Source organism: Rhodnius prolixus, unplaced genomic scaffold (assembly GCF_049639745.1).
Source record: "Rhodnius prolixus isolate KJV_2025 unplaced genomic scaffold, Rpr scaffold_1, whole genome shotgun sequence".
Lineage (NCBI taxonomy): Eukaryota > Metazoa > Arthropoda > Insecta > Hemiptera > Reduviidae > Rhodnius > Rhodnius prolixus.
In genome coordinates, this window is record NW_027411581.1 from 36,287,191 (window position 1) to 36,314,839 (window position 27,649).

A 27,649-nucleotide genomic window follows, 5' to 3' on the forward strand; every position below is an offset into this window, starting at 1 on the left:
AACCTTGTATCCCTAAAATACCTTGGTTCCTCAAATACAATAAGTTCAATAGAAGATTCCATAGCACAATAGGAGTGGAAGCAGGAACTTTAGGCGACGAGGGACCCCGCGACTGCTTGACAAGTCACATTTTTCTTGTACATATTTTCAAAAACTCCGTTAACCGGCAAAAGAAAAACCAAAAAGAAATAATAAAGAAAATTGAAAAAAAAGTGAACGTAGTTTTTTAATTCTATTTTACTTATTTTAACAATGTTTTGATAAAAATATGTATATGACAGTGGGATTGACCCACATTTGCGAACATAATAATAATTATTATTATTATTTATTGTTACTTGCTTATAATGTACAATTGTAGCAAGGGGTTGACCCGTGCAGTTACAGATATAATACATGGAAAAAGGGAAAAAAAGAGAACAAAGACAAAAATAAATGCACTTTTACAAATAAAACAAAAGCTATTGAATTAATCACAAAAAAAATACATCTATTTAACTTTATTTAACGAGTCGAAACTTAAGAGACTCTCCAACACAATTTCAGGTTGAATACAGGTAGAAAAGTTAATGTTGTGCACATGTAGATACTTGGATCTTAAGACATCTAACATCGGGCAGATAATTAGGAAATTAATTAGATCATCCTTATTGTTCCCACATAACGGTCTAGGGGAATCAGTATTAAATAAACCCTACTGAGGATATAGAGTTGAGACTTCTTCTCAGACATTAATCTTAATTGACTGGCAATTCTGATCATATCGATGTGAATTTAAAGTGAACGTAATCGTTTACCTAATCCAAAGCTGCTATTATTTCTAAGGAAAGTGTTAAATCTGGCATTTAACAGTGATTCAACATCCTTACTAATAAGATTATTGTTAAATCTTGCCATGATATCAGTCAGTTTACCATCGGGTATGTGCTGTTTTTCGTAGACATCATCGGAACCAATAATATCAAATTGCTTTCGCAAATCAGCGGTCCAATTAGAAGGAGGGATGCTAGGGCTATCAATGGGCGCATTCAGCAGACAAGAGCGCTACGGAACTATCCGTTGAATGGCGCACTTTTAGCATCGCTCTCACAACATGTTGGGAGCGGAAATTTTCTATGCTACTTCGACGTAGCGGTGATTGCTACTAGCAAAGTACGTGTATTTATAAAAACAATTTTGAAATTTTTCCAATTTTTTTGGTAATTAAACGCAACTCTCCCAAAATTACCAAATAATTATTAAACCTTCTTGTTTGTAACAGATGTAAAATTATTTTTTAGCCATTTTGTGTGTGCTTGAGAACATCTAAAGCTCTTAACATTTGATTTTTTTTAGAAAAATACTAGTTTTACTGCGTTGGCAATATTTTTAGTAGAAAGGGGATGCAAAAATACATAAAAATGACCTATCGCGTGCTCTTCTTTCTCTTTGATAACAAATTAAAAAATTGAAATATGATTAATAAATACTAGATTTTGAAATGGCCTAGCACCTTTTAATTTAAAAGACGAGTTGTTTTTTATTTGACCGATTCCTCGCCAACATTAATTCGAAAAAAGATTATGTTTAGGTTATATTAGTAGTAGAGCGTTCAGAGAAATAAAGCGCTCCCTTTGGGAGCGATCTGGTAGCGCTCTTGTCTGCTGAATGCGCCCAATGTTGTCAAGTAGCGCAGTATAACGTATACGTGGCAATCCATTTTCAGGCATGGCTAAAATTTTCTGCCATAAAGTGACTGTTCGTTTAAAAATTTTTGAAATTATTTGAGTATGACCAAACTTCAATCTGACAAATGCATCTAGAGTATTCCTAGATAATTTTAACAAAATTTTGAAAAATTTTAAAGGTGTTCTCTCGGCAATATCGGCACATTTGAATCCCCATAGTTCAGACGAATATAGGAGAACACTAGATGCTAGAGAGTTAAATAAATAATTTTTAACTTCCCAAGAGCCAGATTTCATTTTGGCTAAAATAGAGAGAACCAAAGAGACAGCCAACATACCCTTAGTTTTTTAAAATTGAGCAGCATGTAAGAATTTACCGGATGTAGCAAATGGGGTTCCTAAATAAGTAAAGGTGCAAACATAATTATTAAAGTTCCAAATTAAAATAACTTTCCTATTAACAATAGACTTGTAAATACATGAACGTTGTTTCTGCACATTTAATAGTTTTCTATAATAATTGTCACCTTGCCAAATGTCTACTTAATATGAAAGTTTTTCACTTTCACTGGCTTACAACGCACGCACCACACTGAATGCAGCTTAGTTAATGCAGCATCCCAAATGATATCAATTTGAGTCACAAATTACAAGAAAAGGGCTAAAAGAATTTTTTTTGAAAATTTATACACTCACTCATTTTAAGCTACAGATATTCGCACTAGACAAATTTTCATAATTAAAATCGCTCTGCAAACAAAATTATGACAGGAAGTATATAGTGTATCGCTTCAATGAGAACTAGTAAGAGAAGGTATTGCAGATTTGCTATTTACGAAATAATTACGAATTATAGTTTTTGCTTCCCTAGAAGTACAAATGAATACCAGAGTTTCAGTTTCCGTCCATTAGGACATCAATATAAAGGTGTGAACATATCGGACCTTCTTCATTCATACGAGTACTTCTAGTATCATATTTTTTAAAATGTAGTAGGTAGATGTCACAGACACTTACGTTGGCCATTTTCAAATACAAAATATCTTTTCAGTAAAGTGTAGCACCTATTTAATTATATTGATTGTAAAAGAGGTATTAAACTATTCATGCACTTGTTTTATACTATATTGTATATACAATATGTACGTATGTATTTGTACATACTTCTGTATGTATATATGTATGAAAAATGTAAATGTTTTGAGGTTTTTAATTTTTTGGCCTTATTGTACAACGCAAATTAGCCATTGGTACTGTGTACTTGCGCTTAATTACGGGTGTGAGAGGTCACAAGATGTTATAGAGGAACTATAATTAATTTATTTCTGTTATATGGTTATGTTATTGGTTCGGATGTAGTTGTACAGTTCTAAGTAGATGTTGTCTGTATGGTGCGTCAGTATAATCGGCCGTTAGAGGGCAGTCTGTCTTCAGTACTGCCTTCCACAGCTGATCCTTGCCGCTGCTATATTTGTCACAGGCTAAGATCAGATGATTGGCGTCAGCTATTGATTCGGAATCACATGCACATGTAGAATTTATTTGAATTCCGATCCGCGCCAAATGATGTGGTGAATAATTATGATTGAATGTTAGCCTGCAGATCGTGCTGTAGAATCGTCTACCTTCGGTATATTGATTGTACCACGGTTTTACTGGAATTGAAGGTTGAATGGTTGAATTATCCTTTTATATTTTTTTGAAATGGTGTAACTTTCTCCCCATTTGCGGGGAAAGAAGCGACTCGATTGCGGGAGCCTTACAATTAACTCACTTTCTCCTGGTTTTAAGGTTAAAAATTAAAAATTCATATACCAACATATACCGATTTTTTAGTTTATATTTTTGACATAGTTATGATTTAAGTGCAAGTGTAGCGCAGTTGAAGGAAGTAAAAATCGTCAGTTTTAAGTTCATTGTTCAATTAAACTGATTGGTACTTTACTTTATCTAGTAGTTACACGTTAAAAATAGTGTGCAATTAATTAATAGGTAATAGCCGAGCGGTTAGAGGCGAGACATGTAAAGCTAATATGTATTATGGTGGTACTGGGTTCAATTCCCGTTCTTAGGTCTTGGATTTTATTTAAAAGTTAATCAAAGAAATTTACTTAATCTAATTGTTGAATAATCGCTTCCGTCCACGGCACCTAAATTGTTAGTGGGAAGAAAAGCCTCGTCTGAAAAAATAGGCATTACTTTGCTTTACTATTTACGAAATATCCGTTTGGAGGTACCCCTAAGTCCTTAAAAGGATTTTTTAATTAATTAATTGGTCTGTGTATACATATGTTGTCCGCTGAAGGTGAATTTATTTCCCACATACCTCACGATATGAAGTTCACTTTTTGCGTATAAACTGAATAGTTCTTGATAATTATTTCAATGTCTAGTCAGTAAATGTTCTTAATGAATTAAGATTAATTTTTTCAACAAATTTTTAACAACTCTCCGTTAGATTAGAATAATAAAATTTGACTAGGGATTTGAATTCAGACAAAATCCACCCTGCTACAAGTTTCCCTTTAGGCTTTTCAATTTGTAAAGGTTATTTTTCAAAGGTTATGGATATTGATACATTATTGGTTTAGTTTGTTTGAAGAAACCTCTGTGGGGCCATAGTATTTGTGAAGCTACAATAGTTTTTAATAATTAATAGTTTAAATTAATTAACAATTAGTAGTTAATGGAGAATTCAGGTAATTTTTGCTACATTTAATTTGGTTCTCAATCCCTTAATGCTAACTTTCACGTCCTACTACTTCTGATCAGAACGAATTCTCCCAATCCTTCTTCTGTAGCGTCGTACTACTCCAGTTTTTCAGATGAACAACATTAATTTACGACAAACCATGGTGTAGTGATTTAATAAAATTATTGTGTTTTTTTAATTGACTAATTTCTTTTTATCTGCATACATTTCTATTTTATTTCTATTTATTTTGATTTTCTTATCTTAAAGTAACTGCTAGGATTAATGGGGTTACACAGATTTGTATTTAGTTAATAACCTACATAGTTAATTTTTCTATATTGTGCCTAACTCATGTTATGAGCTGTATTACTCAAAAACAATAAAATTTGATTTTGATTAATGGGGTTACACGGGGCTAGTATGTAATCAAATGTTGATATAGACATTCGAAAATACGCATGAAACTTGCCAGGATGCTCCCGAAGTTGTTGGTACAAGTGATGAAATTCACCAAGTTCATTTCTAGACTTATTTATGTCATGTACACTGCAGCTCCTACTACTAAGCTGCTGCAAATACCAAAGTTTCAACGAAGAATTTTCATATAAAAATATTTCCTCCATCTTGTTTTGTCAAAAGGAGAACGCGACTAAGCTCGTCACTATGTGCATGCGAATCTTTGCTCGCTGCTCGTCGCTCTCTTTGATCTGAAGTAGCTATCATCGCCGCTTTGCCCGCCGCTCCACTATGTTTCCAGCCTTAAAGACGCTCTCTGTGAGTCCAAAAGGAGACAAGAATTCCTGATGGTCAACTGACCATAGAATGTGAAACAAATTTTGACCGAATTTCCTATATATATTTTGTTGTATTTATGGCGCGTTATTGGGGGTCGTTATTGGCGCCCGGAGCTTTTTTCAGTGCACTTCCGGCCTCCGAACAGTATTCTTGCGTTACAAACCACTGTCCATTACCGGAGATTGAGCTGTAAGAAGCTCCTAGGAAAATAAATCGAAGGGCCATCAACTGGATTCGAACCCGTTGGTCTCCACGTTGGAATCCAGTATTTTCTTACCACTCAGCTAATCCCTTCCCTAATTTTCTGTGTGGTAAGTGGTTGGGTATGCTTGTAAGTTGGCTACCAATCTGCTTCTGACATTTGGAAAAATTATTTGTCAAAGTCCCAGTCTTGCTACAATTAATTCCATTTTTGCACAGCAAAAATCTTATCGTACATTTTTTTTTTTAGATAGAACTAGAAAGTTTATGCTATTTTTGCATCATCTATGTGCCCGACTTTGGGAATTTCTTTCGCTAGACAATGCGACTCTTCGTTTCCAAGGAGACACAACTGATTGCTGTGGACTTGTGGGGTCCATTAATTGTCGTTCCTATTGACCACAACATATGGTTTTTATAATTTTTAAGCGCCGAGTGATTTGATTCACGATTGTTTATCACAAAATGAACTCTCGACCCCTAAACCCTTTTGAGTACGTCTTTGGCTAACAATAAATTGAATAATACTCAAACTCAATAAACATTCCATCTACAACTGAAAACAATTTTATTGTGCAGTTGTGTGGAATTTCTCTTTGGCGAACAGAGGCTGTATTGTAATCTCTATAAATTGAAGTACTATTAAATTAACCTCTCCTGGCTCGAGATCTGCCATTTAAAGTAATCTAATTCGAACTAACTCCCCTCTTAAAGTGCTCCTAATTTTGCTTATTTCCTGTCTATATGTTCCTCTTTGTATTTTCCTTTCTAACTACTTATTTGAACTCCTTCCTTAAGCTTTACTGCGGTGTTATTTTAAGGTAAGATTTATTCCGTAAGGCAATTCGTGATCGATCATCAGCTGCTTCTCGGTTTGTGATTATTTAATGTGCACGTGGATCCATTTATTATTGGTTTGAAATGGGTTTGAATTTTGGTTCTGATGGAACACTAAAATTAATTTACAAATGCCAAAAAAGTTTTTAAGAATTCTGTTTTGAAACAAGAGTAGTAATTTAGAAACAAAAGTAAACTGGTCATAACTCAAACTGTGAGTAATGGTTTGTAAGTTATAAATTATTGAGTATGAAACATTAAATAAGTTTGACCCTTGAGAATTGAAGTAGGAGAAAGGCATGAGACTTTTCAAATAAGATTTTTCTCTTTTAGACTTTCTCCAAAATTGCTTTGCTTTTTGTTTTTTAATTACCCGTTTAACTCATTTAAATAGTACAGCAATCGACTCATGTAAAAGAGAGAATTACATTTAGTGGCTAAAATGTCGTCTGTTTCGTATCCCGCAAACTCTAAATTCTTCAATTTCAATTTAAGGAGAGATCTTTTACAACCTCGAGATGTTTCATGCCAAATAGAATTAGCTGGGTTTGATTTAGCAAATGTAGAAATCGATTGCTCCGCCAATATAACATATTACATACTCATATTAATATCTTTGTTTACGTCTATGTTATTTAAAATCATAGGATTGACACTATACTCGTACTTATCTGGTTCTTTAGTTGTTGGCGGGGGCTCGAAGCCCCCGCTGTTGGCTGACATCTTGACCAGGCTTAAATCTTCAGTAATTTCATTCTTCACTAATTTACAGCTATTTTATGTAGCAAAATCACTAGCAACCCTTCTTAACACGATGTTAAATGTTCAAAGATCAAAAAACTGGATTTGATTTTTCTTCCCTTTTCGGTAGTCGTTCCCTCGACAAATGCCTTATTTTTCGCCTTTAAATAGTTATTAAATAACTTAAATAGAGCTGATTATTTAAGGGAGCAAAATCAAACAATTTCACTATTCAAACGATCATATGTTCTCATTCTTCTTTTATTGCTCTGAACAAACATTAAGGAAATTTTTATTATAAAATCCATTTTCTGATCATTGGAGTACAAGTTTGTGAACTATACTCCCTTAATTTTAAAAAAATGAGTTCTATTTTATTGATGGAAGAAAATATCTAGGAGAAATTGCCTACTTTTCCGTCATAAAGGAGTAATATTATTAAAAGGGAAGTTAAGTATCAAACTCATACAGCATGCGACCAAGTTCTCCATAGCAACCAGACTCTCATCCCCTTGGCAACCATGGCATCTCCCCTTCTATTCCATGACCTTACTCTAAGAATTCGTACAATGTGCGCCTATTGCCATGTGCTTCATTATTTATTGTATTGAAGAAATTGTTTGTGGTTGTATTGGTAGACGAAAGTTTTTATTGTAACCAGGAAGAAGGATTTTTCAGCAGTGACCAAAGTCTTTTAAACAAAAACTTGTAATAATGGTGCTCTGTACTTTGGGTAGTACTGGGTGCCCCGGGTTATGTATAGCCATAGATGATTATTGGAGAGATGATTTGGTAAATGTGTGGAGAATGGAAAAATTCATACTGAAATTGAATGTGATGAAGATGGAATATTGATGTGATAATGTTTTAGTCTATATTGAAGATGATGGAGTTTTAGAATGGAGATGGATTTATACAGATTTGTTTTGATATGTATGACGCACGGTTGGGCTATATGGTTAAGTTGGAAGGATTGCTGAAATTGAAGGACTGTCTTGGAGTGATGGCGTGGATAGATAAGACAGTGATGCCTGCATTTTTGTTAATGTCTAAAGATTAGATATAACTTTATTTCAAAATATACACATTACTCACAAAAATAAAGTCTATCCCATGTATCAAACATTACAATAATCTTTTAAATATGCCGAGAGGCTGTGGTCAATAATGTCGTTTAAATTGTATTTTTTTTTTAAAAATTCTCCTATGTAGCAAGACTTACATTTGTTAATAGCAAGTTCGCGTTTGTAAACTGACATGTTTTGTCTGTAAAGTCAGTTGTGTCTTAGAATTTGGAAAAAAAAATTGTCAAGTTTTTTGATGGGGGAAAAAAGACAAAAGTCTGTAGGTTTAAGAGATAGATTTTCTTGAAATTAATGATTTTGTTGGACTTAAAAATTTTCATTGGTAAGTGATTGGATAATCGGAAGCTGTATGGACGAAAGAGGAAGGATATTCTAGGCGTAGTGGTGCCCATGTTTCGGAAGGTTTTTTTTATTTTGGATAAGTTAAAAGGGATAGTCGTTTTTAAGAAGCTTGCCATTGATTTCTCTTGGTGAAACCAGAGATCGGATAGCGTGATGGGCGTTGTGATGTGGAAACCTTTACAGTGCTGAAGTTTTGATGAAAAAGTTTGTCTTGAGAGATTATGAGGTATTCGACCAGAATAAGTTGGATTAAAATGTCCCAGTTACGTGTTTCGTTATTGTGGCCAATGTGATGAGTAAACCTGTTTCTCTAATAACATGTTTTCACTATAAATTGAAGCGCTAATGATGTGTGAATAACGTTTAGAAAATGGTAGAGATATGGTCTTGTTTGTCATTGACAGTAAGGAATGAAACGACAATGTGTTTAAAGATAAAGGAAATAGAGTTCGGGAGAGAATTAAGGATAGCATCAATTAAGCCGTTCATCAGAGTGTTAGCAATCACCGATGATTATTAATTGTCCATTGCAAGATCATCAGTTTGTTGATAAAACGGACATGATTGAGAAGTAATTGGTAAAAGCTATGTCTGATTGAATACTACTACTACTACTACGCAGCTCTATAGCCCGGGGTGGGCCTTGGCTTCCTTAATAATGCGACTTCAGACATCTCTATTGGCTGTTTTTGTCCTCCATCCTGACACTCCAAGGACTCTCAAGTCCTCCTCAACATCATCAAGCCAACGTCTTCGCGGTCGGCCAACTCTCTTCTTCATGCCTATTACGGTACCACGCAGCAGTCTGCTCGGCATCCTGTCTTCTGGCATTCTTGCAATATGGCCTAACCATTCCAATCGTCGAGCCTTGATGAAACGGACCACATTCTCAGCCCCATATAGAGCATAAAGCTCACAGTTTTTTCTGGGTCTCCATGTGCAAGAAGTCGTGTCGCAAACTGGAGCATAAATCCTCCTTAAGATCTTACGTTAAAAAACATTGAGACTATCTATCATGTTTCAGCACCGTATGTAAGAACCGGCCTGATTAAGGTTCTATAAAGCCTTATCTTCGAGGTTCTGGACAGATAGGACAGGTCTTAAACAATTTCATGTTAGCGAAGTAAGCTCGGTTTGCAGACATTATTCTCCCATTCACTTCGCTTATCATTCTATTTCCCTCGTTAAGATGTCTGATTGAATAGAGGGAAATATCCTGTAAGTAGTATGGTGTGGAGTTTGGTTAGAGTCTTTTTTAATAGGAGAAGGGGGGCTTCGTGAAGTGGTACGTTATTGCGAGTATGATATGACGTCCAGCGAAGTCATTATGTGGTTGATAGGGATTCGCAGATCTTATTTTTATGAACTTAAAGGAGTTTTGATTGTCCATATGTAATGTAAGCACAATTAAGAAAACATCATAGGAATTCAATAAGTTTTTTAGAAGGGTTGCCGCCTACAAACGTACCAATAAGGGCAAGAAGGTTTTGTGTATTTTTGGGAATCCGTAGGCACGTGGGACTCCTTCCGTTTTTGACTTATCAGCTTGTCCATCTGGGCCTAATTTCCTGTGCCAACTGAACATTTTAAATCTGCATGTTTGCTATATTTTCTCTTATGGAGTCAAAATCAGTATTCAGAGAAAGTAAAAATAAATTCTATAGAAATCAAATAAATGAAAAAGTAGGTGTCTGAAAGCGCCGGTTGCCAATCTATGCGCTACATCAGATACACGCCTACTCATGTTTCCATTCAGCTGGTCTTTCTGGCACACATAAAATGATGGTGTAAGTGAAAATAAAAAAAGTGTCCCAATAGAAGGGCCTGAAAATACAGAACCCTGAACACACTTGTCTATTAATCTGAGCAAAAAATGGTAGAGGAAAAATTTGTTGTCCATCTCCTCTAGTTTCAGAATATGTGACTTGATTTTAGATTCCTGCCAGCATACGCGACAGACGCGCGACCAAAAGTGAGGGTTTGCAGTTGACCTCAATTTTCATATACACAGTTTTAAAGACTATAAAAAGTTATGAAAGAAACCGGAAACCGCTATTCGATATTTTCAAAATTAAAGGTGCCTCCTCTGGCTCGCAAGCCAGGTTAGCCAGGAGGTTATCAACTGCTCTCTGTATCTGAGGAAGCACCTTTGAAGGCACAGTACATGCTTCACAAGTTGAGTAAAGTGCATTATTTGATAAATTAAGGAATAAGTTTGATCCTTTACATGAAAGATATTGATCACTTATAACTATAAGTATATGTGGCGGGAGGTTTCCAATTTTGTTGGTAATTAAACGCAACTCTCCCAAAATTACCAAATAATTCATAAACCTTGTTGTTTGTAACAGATGTAAAATTAATTTTTAGCCATTTTGTGTATGCTTAAGAACAACTAAAGCTCTTAACATTTGATTTTTCTTAGAAAAATCACTCGGAAAACGACTTAGTTCCGGATATTAAGAAAAATACTAGCTTTACTGCCTTGGCAATATTTTTAGTTGAAAGGGGATGAAAAAATACATAAAAATGACCTATCGCGTGCTCTTCTTTCTCTTTGATAACAAGTTAAAAAGTTGAAATATGATTAATAAATACCAGATTTTGAAATGGCCTAGCACCTTTAATTTTGAAAAGATCGAATAGCGGTTTCCGGTTTCTTTCATAACTTTTTATACTCTTTAAAACTGTGTATATGAAAATGGGGGTCAACTGCGAACCCTTACTTTTGGTCGCGCGTCAGCCGCGTATGCGGGCAGGAATCTAAAATCAAGTCACATATTCTGAAACTAGAGGTGACGGGCAACAAATTTTTCCTCTACCATTTTTCGCTCAGATCAACCATTTAAGCATGAAATGCATTTGAGCCGTCTTAAAATGAACACCCTGTCCATTGGGTTCGTCCATGGGTCTGGAGGAAGTGATCCTTCAAACGGAAATACCACTTTAGTGACTTCTTGTGATTGATTTCTCTCACATACGGCTTCAAAGAGTTGTTTTGAACACGATACACACCCCATTTCTACAACATTAGTTGGAACATTTTGCTAGGGTCAATCAATTAACACTGCATTGCCAATCCGAAGTCAATTTAACTTCAAAAAAAAAGGAATGGTCTCTGTTTCCCCACATCTCAAAGCTTATTTCTAAAGCAGATTAGATAAATACATTTGTTTACTTAAGGTGGATTAACTGACTTATAATTTCCGAATAGACAACGTACGTATCATTCTAATTTTCGTTTTGTGATAGGTTTATTGCAAACCCAGTAATTGGTTGATTGTTGTAACAATTAAATTAACCAAAACCACCTACCCAATCACTGACTTCAAAACTCACGACTGTCTCTTGCTACTATTTTTCGTGTTTACAATTTCTTAAAACTGTTTTTACAAAATTCTTAAATGAAAGATGTACACACATTATAGATGCAAGAAAAGCGTGAAGAGATAAGCAGAGAAATAATTAATTTTTCCCCACAAGTTTTAGTGTACTAACTAGCCGGCAGATGTCGTTGGCATAAGATCAGCGTGTACTGCCGGTCCTTCAGTAACGCACTGACCTATGCGAGGTGAACATAGGTACTAGGGTGTATGTGGTGTTAAATTTGTCTTGTAATCGTGGCTGTGAATGTTTTGCCAAACCTGCATAATTGGACCATGGATGATGATTTGTGTAAGTAAACATTTTGAAGGTGTTTTCAAAGGTTTATGTATTTGCACTTTTTTTTTTTTTTTGTCTTGATAAGGTAAAATAAATAATACAAAATTAGGGTCACTTGAATTCTTATCATTGGAGATAAGAGCCGAAAATAGGCTAAGAAGTTTGCGTTCACATTCTTTACATTTTAAATTTTTTGTTCTTTTTAATTACCTAAGTTTAAAAAGCTTTAATTTCTTTAAAAAATTGCCTTAAATTAATATAAATTTTTATTTTAATGTATAAAAATAACCATAATTAAAAAATACGGTCAACATAATGGTTTCTCATTTTTAACCATAGAATTATTCATCCATTTATATGTTTTTGCAAAAATTTGTTATATTTCGATGTTCAAAAATGGAAAAAAGAGAGTTTCATTCTTGGAATATACACCTTAACGGAAGTTTCATTCTACTTATCATTAATTAAAATTAAGTATTATTAGCTGATTTATTATCAAAAATAAAATTGAAAAATAGAGAAGACTACAGGTGTACCATTCGTAGATTTGCGTCTTATTTCATCATTGATTTGCTAATTAATTATTTCCGGTTTTTAAATTTTGAATATTTATTTTTAGAATTTGTCATCTTTTTTTTAATTAATTTTTAATTTAATTTATAAATCGTTACATATTTTTGTTTTAATTGTCGGCCATCTAATCAAATTATATTTACCGGTATTTGCTTTCCTAGTAATTTAACCAAGAATTTTTGCTGATATTTGCAAAATGTGACGTTATTTTTTTTTTCTTTCGCATTTCAGAGTTCTCAATGAGTGAAGTGAAATTTAAATTTATATTTTAATCTTCTAAAAATATTCTAAAATTGCCTTTTTATAATATAAAATATAAATATATATATATTTTTGACAGAGCTAGCTTCCATCAGTGGCGGATATGTTAATACAATAATTATCAGGCATTCACTTATTTTAAATGATAATGAAATACAATGTGTTCTATCTTCGAAACTGACCTTGGCAGATGTAAACATCAACCAAATTATATTAATCATAGTGTTTGGGTCGCTAGTCCTGTTAAAAATCATTGTTACCTACATCATCCAATATCTTCAAAAAATCATATTCCATCATTTCCCCCCCCCCGTCATGTATCGGTCATTTTCGGACGTTCATTCAAAGACTTGTACATTCTAATATTATTTCACACTCCTACTTTAATTTCTATTTTAATTTAAATCAAGAAAAAGGTAAATAACAAAGAAGACAAGGGAAGGGATTAGCTATGAGGTTAGCATACTGGACTCCCACGCGGAGGTCCCGGGTTCGAATCCAGCAGCTGACCCTTAGATTTTCTCTTCCTAGGAGCTTCTTACAGCTCACTGTCCGGTGATGGACAGTGTTGTCTGTAACGAGAGAACACTGTCCGGAGGCCGGCAATGCACTGGAAAAAGCTCCGGGCGCTAATAACTTCAGCTGTTGATGCGCCAAAAAAAAAAAAAAACAAAGAAGACAGCGCCAGCTGTACGCAAATCCATGTAGTTTATATCTGTCTTAAATTATGCATCTACATTACTAAATTAAGTCAAATGCTGTCAAATTACCGTGTAGCTCTATGAGATAATTCAAATAAAAAATAGATGCGATGTGGTTGCTAAGGTGTTATATAGACTTAATATCTTCGTCTACAATTTTTCAAGAATTATGCGTAAATTAAACAATTTTTTTTCTTTTAAATAAATGAATTACAAATATGAATATGCCGCGTTTTAATTGGAATTTTTAAAACACTTTTCACTTAGAAGGAAGTCAGGGTTTAGTTATTGCCAGAAGAGACTCGGTACAGATTTGTGCATATCCTGACAACTAGTGGGTTGCTGGATATTTCTCTTTTTCCAAAAGCATGGGAATATTTATTTATTTAACAAGTGTGTAAAATGGCAATAATTCTTCTATAATAGTTATATTGTTCCTGAAAATTAAGATGTCTGATGGTACACATCAGTCTTTTTCTTACCGTAATTTACACAATGATTTTTTTTTTATCGTTAAATCCATAAAATTTATCCTGCAAAATGGCACTTCCGCCTAACCCAGGGGTCGGCAACCTATTTTAAGTAGAGAGCCATTTCCCCTTAAATAATTTTAATAAATCTTACCAAGAGCCGCATGGATGATAGAGTGTAAAAACCTCTGTAGATCATTTGTATTCACAAATTATTATTTTATGATATTCAATAACATTTAAATGTTTTATATATTTATTTTCACATATTGCAAAGTATATAAACAAATAAATAATAACTAAACCTGTGTTTGAATGAAAATGGCGGCAGTCCTATATAATACGTACTGTATTTTAATATAATTCTATTCAATTTCTAACCTATCACATTGAAAAATCTTTTTGAAAAAATATCTTTACTTTAATAAATAAAATTTTCATTTGTTTCAATAAAATTGAAATATACAATTTATTTTAGATAGGCTGAAGAGCCACAAAATTTGGATAAAAGAGCCGCATGCAGTTACTTCAAACTGCGGTCTGCCCTAATTTTTTTTTTTTTTTTTTTTTTGAAATTGCGTGTTTGATTGCCATGTTTTTACAGCGATTTGGACGCGATGAATGCTGGAAATGTTTGAACTGAAATCTCCTCAATAAGGGGAATGTACTATCTGAGGGTTAGTTTGTAGTGGGGGCAGATAATATGCTAGCCCCTGGTGGTTTGATAGAAGATGTTGAGAGAGACCCTCCATTCTCCAACACAGGGCTCTTCTATTCAATGATTCATCGCACTGGGTACCCTGTGTTCCTTATTACAGTACCAATCTTCTAACACATTCCTCTTTAATCTACTTACTCATAATATATCTCATACGCCCTCATTATTATATGTATATATATGTAGGATTTGATAAAGAAGGCTTTTGAAATAACTTCACAAATCACTGCTTTATTCAACTTCAAAAAAATACAGCTCAATCTGACTAAAATACATATAAGCGTTTTTTTTTTTAAAAAAATAACAATAATCACGAACCATCCAAAAGGAATGTTCTCTTATGATACGAGTTTCTTAACGTCAATTGTGTTGAACTAGTAACGAAACATATGCAACCTAGCTAACCTTTGAAAACAAACTCCTTTAAACAACTGAGTGCTTATAAAACCAATGAATGTTTTCAACTGGTAAAACTTGAGGAGAACTGCCTAACTCTTGACGACTTTTTCGCTCTTAACATCCTTGCTTGAGGAAGCCTTGCTTCACCTATTTTGTTCTCCTCTTTCTCTTTTTCCACATATACTCGCATATTTTGAAAAAAATATCTTAAATAAATATTTTTCCCCTTTTGTTTCCTTGGTATTGACGTAATATCCATCATACAACCATAATTACTCATGTGACGCCAGACTGATGGAACCGACCGGTCCTTTCATTTACAAATCTAACCTAGCCCACTCATACAAATAAATACAAACACACAAGTAAATAGATTCGCACAAATAACTACAAACCTTTCCGCCACATAACGTGATATAATAATGATATGTCCACGTTATATGGTGGAAAGGAAGCGAATGTTTGACGACATATACAGGTATTTAGATGCACCATTTTGCTACGAAGACATAATATTCTCCACCAACATCTATGTGCTTAAGTCTAAAGCAGAGCTAGCAAAGAAATATGAATGTATTTAAAAGTTATAGCCGATTAGAATGAATGGAAGAAATGATTACAGAAGGATTACGTGATTTTAATTTCGGTTAAGCTATAAGGATGGCAGGAGCACCGAGTACTGATCCATCCATTAGCCGTAGTTTATGTAAATAGTTGTATATAGTAGAGGGATGAATGTGTGAAGTGAATGTATTTATAAGTAAGTATGGAGAGTGAGTGATATTCTAGTGATAAGCACCTAGACGATGCTGGCTGTATGGCGAAGGCCAATGCCAAAAAAAAGGAAAAAAAAACTACAAACCTAACGCGATACTTTCATATCAGGCTAGCGTACCAACCTTCATTTTTGAGTACTCGGCCCATGGAGTGGAGTACTCGATATTCCCTGACCTCTTTGTACTTAACCTAAAAAATAAACCTTAAAAGTAATGTACAATATATACAAGAATTACATGCAAGATGTGAGATAGTGCACTGGATATTCCAACCAAACCCGGTACACCTAAACCTAACTCATTCGCTCATCTTTCATATTTACAGCAATCTAACTTTAATCACAAGTACACTGTTTGGTCAGTTCTATCAGCTCGGCCAACACTCAAGGATTATTAGAAAATATTGTTTCTTCATAACAGAAAGGGGCCTCTAAATATTTTGTATAATTAAAACTGTCCGGTAGGACAGTTGTATAAGGGTTGACCATCAAAAACTGCACGAAAAAGCGTAACGTTGAAAAACACCCAACTTTGACAATTTTTTTCTCTTTTTCTATAAAAGATAAAATTCCCAAATTTTCTTTAAATCTTACTCCAAACCCTCCTTCATAACTGTAATTTTTTTGCAACCACCCAGATCTAATAGGTTTCGAGAAAAAAGTTGCCGAAAATGAGCAAAAACCGCTTTTTCAAAAAATGTTCTTGTTCTTGTTCTTCTTCTTCTTCTTGTTCTTGTTGTTACCTTTTTTGTAAACAACGTAGCGCCTAAACGCGTGAACCGATTTTCATGAATGAGGTGTCATTCGATTGGGAATTTTATGTAGATGTGCCTTTTGGGGGTCTCGGCCCTGTGCATCGAATGGGAGAGGAGTTAGCCCCCTTTATGTAAGGCCCCCTCCAAAATTATTATTACTAATAACTCTGTAAATCTTGGCCCGATTTTGATAAAATTTGGTAGGATGATAGGGTTAGGGCTCCCCTACCTAACAATAAAGCGACGATCTGCTCTTACACTTGTTAAGGGGAAGTATAGCAATCGTTTCAAATTATTGACACGTGAACCGATTTTCATGAATGAAGTGTCATTCGAATCGAAATTTTGTACAGATTTGTACTTTAAAAGTCTCGACGCTATGCCTCATAAGGAGGGGAGTTCGCCCCACCCAAATAAGGCCCTTTCTAAAACTATTATTACCAATATTTCTACAAAGCTTAGTCCGATTTTGATAAAATTTAGCTCAAATAAAGTGGTTAAAGCTCCTCTACGTGGCTGTGAAGTGCCATCATGCTCTTACACCTACTAAGAGGAAGTACTGCAATCGTTAAAATTATCAATGAGTGAACCGATTTACATCAATGAATTGTCGTTCGATTCAAAATCTTTGCCTTTTAGGGAGAAGTACTGTAATCGCAGTTTATTTTTCTTGCTCCTCTTAAAAGGAAGTACTGAAATCGCAGTTTAATTTTGCTATTTACGTACAAATACCTTCCTATTTTATTCAAAACGCTTTCTCCAAAAAATGGTTATTGAGGATGGTTTGGGGACCGCAACTATAATCATTCTTTAAAAAGATCTCTCCAGTGGTAGTTACGGTTCCGATTTAACACCTTATCAGGTTATAATGATAGAATAGCTTATTCCAAATTTTAAAAAATCTGTAAAGCAGACGTAACTTTGCAAATAGACAAAAAGGAAAATCTATCCAAAAGGTACAAAAATCTCCTTAACAAAAACTTACAGTTTTAAAAGTTAAGTATAAGGGTTGATTAAACGCCAAAAGGTACACAAATCAGCAGTTGCCAACATTTCATTAATACTTCATTGATATAATTTAAGTAATTTTACTGCATTACCTTTTCCTTCACATTTTTTAGAATTTATTAGATGTCACAGACCCTTATGCTGGCCATTTTCGTCTACAAAATATTTACTCAAGTAGCACACCATTTAACTTAGATTGACTGTAATATCTATTTATCTATAATAATCAAACTATTAATCACAGGTGAAAAAGAAAACGTTATAAAAAATATAAAAAAATAAGAGGCTAAAAAATTCATAAACTTTTTTTACATCAATGATTTTATGCATTTATTTTTATTTTTAAATAAAAATCATTGGTTTAAGTTCATTCTTCGATTAAAGTAATTGTTATTTTATGTTGTAGTCAAACGTTTGTAATAATAAGTAATAAATAATCTGGCTTTATCGCAAATAATATAGTTTTCTTCAATTACATTCTCAATCTAGGTGTTCTTCCCACAATGTTATATATATGTAATATAAAATAAAGAAAATAAAGATATGCATATTTTTAGGACAGCTAATTATTCCAGTATTTTACCATAAGTAAAATTAGGGGGACTAAATTAAATTACAATTGAGAAATGAGTAAATATTGTTGAATAATCTACTTGTTATTAAATGTATGTTATTTGTGCTCACGAATATTTCGGTAAGACGAATTTAAGACTGAAATATTGTTTTGAATCCTCCGTGATTGAAATTTAAAAAGTGGCCGACTCTAACTTTGTTTTTTTCTACTTTAACATGCATGTATATGTGACTACTCAGAATAATTCATCACTCATTTTATCATAATTATAATAAAAAAATATTATGAATGAACTGGCCAGCATAAGGGTCTGTGACATCTAATAAATTCTAAAAAATGTGAAGGAAAAGGTAATGCAGTAAAATTACTTAAATTATATCAATGAAGTATTAATGAAATGTTGGCAACTGCTGATTTGTGTACCTTTTGGCGTTTAATCAACCCTTATACTTAACTTTTAAAACTGTAAGTTTTTGTTAAGGAGTGTACTAAAGAACTTGATATATTTTGTCATTAAATTTCTAGCATTCCATTATAAAATGTGTCTGGTCTTCTTCATTATTGTACGCACCAAAATTTGGAGTAGTTCTGACCCGCAGACGGCATGATTTGGTCTCAGTTGTTGTTTATTATATTAACTGTATATTTACTCAGCCCTAGGGCTTTGAACCATGGTTGTTTGGGCAAACTAGTAACCATCGTTTTATACAATTTCCCTTTTTAAGTCAGTTCATATTCTGCTTGCCATATTTTAAGTGCCGTGCTTGTAATTCAGAGGGAATTAACCTGATATCCCCTTCTGATTTCTTATCTTCTTTAGCTAATATATACACAAGTTTGTTGTCTTTTTCACCGTAATACCCTCTGACCCAAAAGAAAACCATAGTTATTTCCCTTTCCGTTATGAAGGCCATTCATTCAAGTATCTCCACAAACAAATGATCTAAATTGTAACCTGTATACGTCCACAGCGAAATTGGATGAAGCGTTCAGTATGCTACGTTTTTTCCTGAAACTGTTTTAGAATACGGGCACCTTTTGATTCTATCCACCATTTCAGTCTCGTTTATTTAATTAGCCTCTCAAATGGCATGAGGACAGAGCTATTGATACTTTTCAGCGACTTTTCCTGGCTTTAACAAGGATGCAATTATTTAATTGCTCCACTGTTCTACTCTTATATGCTTCACCATTTCAGTCTCGTTTATTTAATTAGCCTCTCAAATGGCATGAGGACAGAGCTATTGATACTTTTCAGCGACTTTTCCTGGCTTTAACAAGGATGCAACTATTTAATTGCTCCACTGTTCTACTCTTATATGCTTCACCATTTCAGTCTCGTTTATTTAATTAGCCTCTCAAATGGCATGAGGACAGAGCTATTGATACTTTTCAGCGACTTTTCCTGGCTTTAACAAGGATGCAACTATTTAATTGCTCCACTGTTCTACTCTTATATGCTTCATCCAGATATCATTCAAAATTTGTAGTAATATTATTTTGCCTGATTCTGCAAAATGTGTAAGCATACGGTATTAAATCATATCAATTCGTGAGGACTATCTGAAATTTTAACTGAAACTGAAATATTGGGATCCACGTTTGTTAATAAAAAGCTCTTTGAGCTAGTGATGTGCCGCCGCTGGTATCTATGGGCGTTGTCAATACAATGAGAATTATTGGGACTTTTACTCGGTGATTGCATCGGCTTTATGCATCTTTATAAGTGAAAACATTTTCTATTTTGAGATGAGAGAAAATGTTATTTCCTTTTTGTTAAAATGAACATTTTTTATTTTATATATTGAGTTTTATTACATACTCTACTTGTTTACCATTCATTTCTTCCTCTTTGCCTTGGGTTTTATCTTTGTCGGTCTGTCTGTACTTATCCGTTAATATTGCAAATGTTTTGTCGTTATTTTCTCTTAACCGACTTTAGTTTTTGAATATCCCGACAATTCTTTAGAAGTAGCTTGGATTGCTACAAATTTTGTTTTTTAGTATGCACCTGGTTTGTGTTAGGTATCACCTTTTTTTTTTGTACAGATAGGCTCCGGGAGTTCAAGGAAGTTTTATTGGTTTGACAGCGACTCAATTTTATTTTTAATCACTGTTGGGAATGTATTTTTGTTTAGGAATTTATTTTCAAGTTGATTAAAACGTGCTATTTCAGTAGCACAATCTTTGAAAATCGATATACGAGTATGTTCATCCCCGTATTGGGCGCAAATTGGTATCACCGCCTCTACAGCTGGTTATTCACTTAGATATTTTCCCAGTCAATGGTCACAGCATGTTTTACTGCGATATTGTTCTACGGAATGCCGGAATCTCAAACAGTTCCTACACTGTCTCAAGGGAGGAAAGTCTGTTTCTACTTTACATCCTACTCCACATATTGAGACATAGTTGGGCAGATTCTGTCTATTGATAACACAAATGGAAACTTTTTGGGTTATTGCATTATTGCCTACTATTATTTCGCGGGTTAGTCTCCGAACATTTGTGAGTTTAATTAAAACTTTCCGGTGGGACATCGTCAAAAACTGCACGAAAAACCGTTAAGTTAAAAAACATCCAACTTTGACAATTTTTTTCTCTTTTTCTATAAAAGATAAAATTCCCAAATTTTCTTCATTCTGTTCTTGCCCGCTATTGCTGTGTCCAAAATATCGGCTCTACGATGCCCTGAATTACCATTTTTCGATGAATTTTACCCAGATTACCTTTGTTGACCTCTAGATTGACAACATATAATCCGTTATCATCGACCTTGTACGAATCTTTTAATGATTTTTTTAAAGTAATCCGTTTTATATTTTGATTTCAAAAAATTATTATGCGACTGCACTTTATTTTTGTGCGTATCTAAAGTTTCTTCGTTCGGATGTTCATTTCCTCCAATTGGATTAGTTATCTTAGTGTTAGTATCAACTTCCACTACATTTGTTCCACCGATCGCGTTAGTAACACGATATCTGATTAGGTTAATATTAGTGTTAGAAAGATTCAAAATGGGCTTAACTGTTCTTGAAGCATGATTGTGCGGGGGTTGATGACTCCCCACTGACTGCAGACATTAAACTATCAAACAAAATTTTTCCTCAAATATTTACAAAATTTCTCCCAAATATTTTTGATGTTCGAAAAAAAAAAATTCTTACAAAATAATACTTAGTCAATTAAAAAAAAAGTGAAAAAAAATGAAAATAAACAAAACAAAAACGAACAAATTACTGAGAAAATCCACTTATAAGAAAATAGAAAAAGAAATGCTAAATTTTCAAAATTTAACAGCATTACACGCACTAAATCACTAGTAGATGTTAACAAGTCGGAGTTCAGACCACAACTGAAAATAGGGATTTGTCACCATTGGATTCTTTCCAGAGAACTCAGTCTGCTCAATTAGGACAGTGTTCTTTCTTTATGGGCAAAACTGTAATGGTCGATGGCCAGATCCAACTCGGGATCTCCATATGAGAATCTACTGCGCTCACGACCAAGTTTATCCCTTATAATATAATTGTTATAATAACGGTTAAGATTTATGTGTTTATGTACTAAAGTGTAATCAGTTTTCGGTTGATTGGACTAAAGCGATAAAACTCTAGTGGAAACTAGGATTACATCTCTTATTGGACGACTGAAATTATATTTGGATATTAGATTAGACCTTCCTAACTTGGCTAATTGAACTGCTTTGCCCCATTTCCTGTAGTACTTCACTAGATGGATTCCCTTCGTTAGATTGCCATGTCCCTAGGCTACCGTTTGCAGCTAACGTGTCGCAGTAAAGTTTGTTTCTCTCTTGTTAATGAGTTCTACTTTGAATACTACCATCTAAATGTGAAACTAAATCAGACGATTGATTATAGATTTTATTTGAGATAATTAACATCAGCGTGCTTTTTGGACATTTTCAAAGATTTCTGGTCCATTAACTTCCTCGGCCGAAGCATTAAGCGTCTAGTCATAATCAAGGCGGCAGTCATTCTTTGTTTTCTTTATCCTTCGATTTCTTGAAGGATTCGTTCTTCGCCCTGAAACCCTTTATATTGCATTTAAAGTATTGAATAGATGTCTATCTTTTTTAATTGGTATAGAAACGCTTTAAAAATGTTATTTCTTTTTATAATACCTATAACATAATTGCATCCCTCTAAATTTGAATTTTATAATTATATTGTTTAACTTATAGTATGTTCTATTTGGACAATGCTTTCCGATGAACATGTACTTAAATGTTTAGGTCTCGAATTATAAAATTTTGAATAAATTGACGTACTCGATGAATTGTTTAAGGTCTCCATTTTAAGATAATTACTGCAGTTTATATTATTCAGAAAGCAATATGGCAAGCACTCAATGACATTAGTCTTACGCAAAATCATCATAGATGTTGCTAGGAGACCAAATCCATTACTATCTGAAACATTTATTGCACTCCCTTTGATCTCTTGACCTTACTCGGAAAGTGGAAGATTCGTAATAGTCTGAGGACATATTATGAGGCCAGAATTCGTCACCATAGGGACCCGGATAGTTTCATTAATTTACTACCTCTGGATTTTTTTTGATAGTTTCATAGTTAAGAATCGGATAATCAGGGTTGATAGAGTGTAATCATTTACATACATTAAAAAGATTGGAAATTATGGCTTCGCCGATTACTTTGGATGATCTTACTGTTGTAAATTTGCTAGTTAGCTGCCATTTCCTACTAGTGTGTCTAATAATGAACTTACTGGAAGCCAGAAAGAAGTCCATCAGATCTACCAGGCACAATTTATGTTCAATGCTATGAAGTGTTCATGATGTTGTAACACATTTGATTGCTTAAAGAAAAATACATCTCTGCGCAATGTGCTGCGATGTACAAAAATCAATATAAAGATTTATTACTTTGTATATATATATTTATTATATCCTGGATGTAGAAGAAAACAATTAAAATACAAAATAATAATAAAAATATAATCAACCTTTACATAATTAATTATTTAAAAATAAGAACAACAACGGCTACATATCTATGTCGGTAATAATACCAATTATTACAACTATAATAATAATAATACCAATCATTTATATTAAACAACTAGCCTAGGCTTTCAAAATATGGCCATCTTATAGGCAAAAAAAAATATATAAATCATCATCATCATCATAATCTATTCCCCTTCTACCGCGTCAGCAGTGTAGGGGCCTTGCAAATATATAAATTTATTTTTTAAATAATCTTTAACAGCCTAACTAAACAAAATAAAATTAAACTTTTTCAATTGCTCTCAGAACACAAATTTAAATAAATTAATGTTTCAGTTTATCCTTCAGAATAATTTTAATCAATTAAATCCAGCAATCTGGTCCTACTTATATTCCTGACACAGCTGAACTTCGGCACTCACTGGCTCCTGAGTCGACAACCTTCTTCTCAATTAGCCAACTTTTGCCAAACAGCGAGAACTTATTCAACGTCCCAATATATACAATATAATAAAAGAGTTTAAGTGACTAAAATTCAAAGTGTGAATGAACTCCTAATCCGGAAGGACTACTTTAGGGAATGGAATTTTCATTTTTGGCGAGAATCGCTCCAACATGAATAAACAATTATCTATAAATTTATAAGGTTATTTCATTCATATTGATGATTTTTTTAAAAAGATTTCCTATTAACTGAATTTATAGATTTTCTTTGTTCTACATTTTTGAATAATTTTTCAAGAAAAAATCTTTTTTTTAAAAGGTTTTCTTTAAAATTTCATTTCGGTGAAATAAGCGATTTAAAAAACTATAAATAATGTTAGAAATAGGTAAATAAAATAAGTTTCGTATTTTGAAAAAATGTTCAAGTTAAAACGTTGCAGTAAGAGAACGTGCTAAATAAGTATTCACTACATACTTTGCACATGTGGGTAAGATCAAATATTATCAAGGGCGCTGTTGCCCAAATCTTTAAGGCATTAGTTGAAATAAAATGAAACTTGCGTAAAGTATTCCGTTTTTAAGAATATGTATGGTGCGGAAGAAATGAAATTACAAACTTTTACATTCTATTATATTTATTTCTGTCACTATTTTATTTATTATTATTTTACGTTGGCAGTTTTATTAATTCAAAGCTACCATTAGCAAGTTCAAGCTGAATCTCCTTTTAGTAGAAAGCTCATTTATTTATTAAGGGTTAAAAGTTCAATTTGGAAGGCTGGGTCATCTACTACTCAGGTAGGTTGTAGGATCTATCGATTCTACTCTCAAATCCTCGCAAGTATCAAATATTTCTCTAGTATTTTGTTCATTTATACGAGACCACATAGACCCAAAGATATAGATTATAGCATCAGTCGAAATATCAGCAGTTAACTCTTCTGACAACTGCTGGCTGGTGCTTTGAGTTTTTGTTCAGTGTATAGTACCTCGTTTGGCAAAGGCTATGTAACCATGCCGTCGTGTAGGTATAAGGGAAAGTATGGTGCCAGGATCTTCTTGCCCTCTGAAATTCGAAGCAGTACGAGGCTGAATTGATAGAGGCATAGATCTCGGATGTAATCTTTAGTTACATTCCTCGTAGCTATGCAGACATGAAGAAAGTCTAGAGCCTCAAGACGAAACCTGTCTTTAGCGTGTGCTTGATCGAGTGCAGTGCCAATTACACATGGTGCGATCGTATTAGCAATGGCAACTGTTATTTTGTTCCTCGTTTTCCTAAAAGGACACATTCCCCCCAAAAGAATGGGTACAGATATGGTGATGATCTGTCCTTCTGCACCAGGATCCACATTAAAGTTTACCCCAATTATGTTGCAAATCTTAAAAGCCAAGTGATAGTGTTGTCTGTAACGAGAGGATAATATATTCGGAAACCGCTGGCTGTGGTGAGTCCAATGAGACTGTGCGGCACTTTGTAGAGGTGTGTTCAGTTTATTCTAAAACTAGATTTCTCGTCTTCGGAAGGTCAAATGTCTCCCTACCGGAGATTGTAGCATCTGGTAATCTTAAAGAACTTTCTAGGTTCATTCAGTGCACTGGGCGATTGAGTCGTCATGCTCCCTAGTGTCCTGTTGCTACTTTATTAGTTTATTATATTAGCATCTGGCAACCTTTAGCCGGATTTGTTGTTTTTAAAGCCCCGGTATCTCCTATGAGATGAGGGGTGGGCGGGGAACAATAGGCATTTTGGATTGCCTACGTTCCTTCCCCTTTTTGGTGGAACCGTCCTTTTAATACAATCTACAATCCGGTAGGACACTTTTATAAGGGTAGATCGTCAAATACTGCACAAAAAAGCTTAATACTAAAAAACTCCCATAATTTTGAACAGCTGGACACACTGTCGTTGAAGCAACTAAAACGTCTGAAATTAGACTTTCTTGTTGGCGAAGTCCTCGCATTTATAAAAGCTGTTCCATTGTCATCTTAGTGTAAAAACAAGACCCAAGGATGTTAAGTAAATAACTTTTGTCTCTTGACCTGAACTACCTGGACAATAACAGTGCCAAACCCCCTGTTACTCGAGCTTTTATAATTTATTTTCAATTTTTGAATACCAATTTGCTAATTTTCAATTTTCGGCTGATTCTGCTGCCAATATAACACTTCTGGTGAAGTTTTAATATCACTAAATGCAAATATTGAAAGTTATGAAGTTGAAAGTTAAATTTGAATTATGTTTGGACCTTATAACTTTCCCAGAGATAGCCATTTGCAGAGCTTCCAGGTGAGGTAGGTAATGTTAGAATCTCTTTTCATACAGAGAACATTGTTTTTATTGGCTGGGAGGAGAACTTCGTTATTGCAATGTTTCCTATATATTACTGAAACTATTAATAATGTTTAGTGAGATTTGAAAATTAAAAAACATTTGTTACAACTTAGTGAACTTTAAATTATGTTATTGTTCTTGCGCTTTCAAAGAAACTGTTTGCCAAAACGAGGTGTCTTTTGTTTTTTAATTCTGCATTACATATTGTATTATTAGTCGAGAAGTTCTTTACAGATTTCTAGCAGCTGTTAGTTGACACCATCTGACTCTTTCTTCTAACTCAAAGGAAGCATCTTTTTTTATCAGCAAACTGTAGATTACCTTTACTTAGGGGTAACCCTGCAGCAACGTAGCTGCAAGGTAGGAAAACTATTATTTGATAAATCTGTCCCAGACTCCTTATTAAGGATGCGCGGGCTTTTAAGAATTAAGGATTAAAATAGCGGGGCGGGACCTGTGCCCAATGGCACCGCAGCCAAAAGAGGCTTATTGTGCCTTCCTTCCCCCCTTTGGATCTAGTAGACAAAACCTCCCCTACTAAAGAGGTTAAGGACTCTTCCTACAATTTCTTTATCTCCTTTGATCGAAAGGTTTCATAGCGCAACCTCTCGATTGCAAAGCAATCGAACAACAAGTGAGAAATCTTTTCCTCCTCTTTCAGACACAATCTGCACAACGGTTCCGAGCTAATGAGTCCCACCTTATGCAGATGCTTTCTGAACCTACCATGCCCCGTGAATAGGCCTGTGATCAGAGTAATCTGATTCCAGCCCAAGCGCAGAGTCACTTTGGCTCTTTGGCCAACGGGCATAACATGTTGAATGCACCGGTTCTCGTCCGATGCGCGGGCTTTAACTAATAAAAGCATCAATCCTCCTCGTATAGCTTTATTATTATTATTTTTAAAAAAGTAAAGTAAAGTAATCGCCTATTTTTTCAGGCGGGCTTTACGTCCAACCACCAATTAGGTGTCGTGGATGGAGGCGACTTGCAAACATACTAAACTGTAAATTTCTTTTATTAACCATTAAATAAAATCCAAGGCCTAAGACCGGGAATCGAACCCAGTACCACAATACATATTAGCTTTACAGGTCTCGCCTCTAACCGCTCGGCTACCGCGGCGCCTTTATTATTAATAATTTTATTTTTTTTAAATATGCAACCTACAGGTACAACCCTGCTACAAAAGTTTAAAATAAAATAATAAAAGACAATGATATAACATAGAAATGAGAGCAGAACGAAATACAAAACAAAGAATTATTGTTCATTATTTTTGGTGACTGATTCATTAATCCAATAGGATGAAAAAAATAAATGCCAATTTCAGTCATGATTTTTTATTATGCCAAGCTTTCGACCTAGGGAATAGGTCATCTTCAGAGCATTTTACAAAGTATTGTAGTTACAATAATTGTATTAAAGTGAATTTGTATAATGTAATGTAGTTTACAAAATGATTTACCATACATTACATACAAGAATAAAGAAGGTTCAGGCAGTCTAAAAAAGTTGCGAACTATTTCAGCTATAACTATGAAGTTATACTCAGGATGACCTGAGTACCATCTAAAGTGAAGTGACTGAATACCAGTAAAGGGGGTCAAGAAGGATT

The 27,649-nt window shown here is 34.0% G+C and overlaps 1 protein-coding gene across 8 annotated transcripts in view; it reads left to right on the forward strand.

The window, feature by feature from the left end:
• Positions 1–27,649, forward strand: part of LOC141448166 (dystrophin, isoforms A/C/F/G/H-like) — an 898,384-nt gene that overhangs the window by 38,918 nt on the left and 831,817 nt on the right. The window contains exon 1 of one of the 8 annotated variants that reach the window (XM_074116352.1): positions 11,912–12,038. The exons of the other annotated variants lie outside the window; for them this stretch is intronic. Coding sequence (XP_073972453.1) covers positions 12,023–12,038 — 16 coding nt within the window. The 5' untranslated portion in view covers positions 11,912–12,022. Of the gene's footprint in view, positions 1–11,911; positions 12,039–27,649 lie in introns of those variants that run through there. 8 annotated transcript variants of the gene reach the window in all.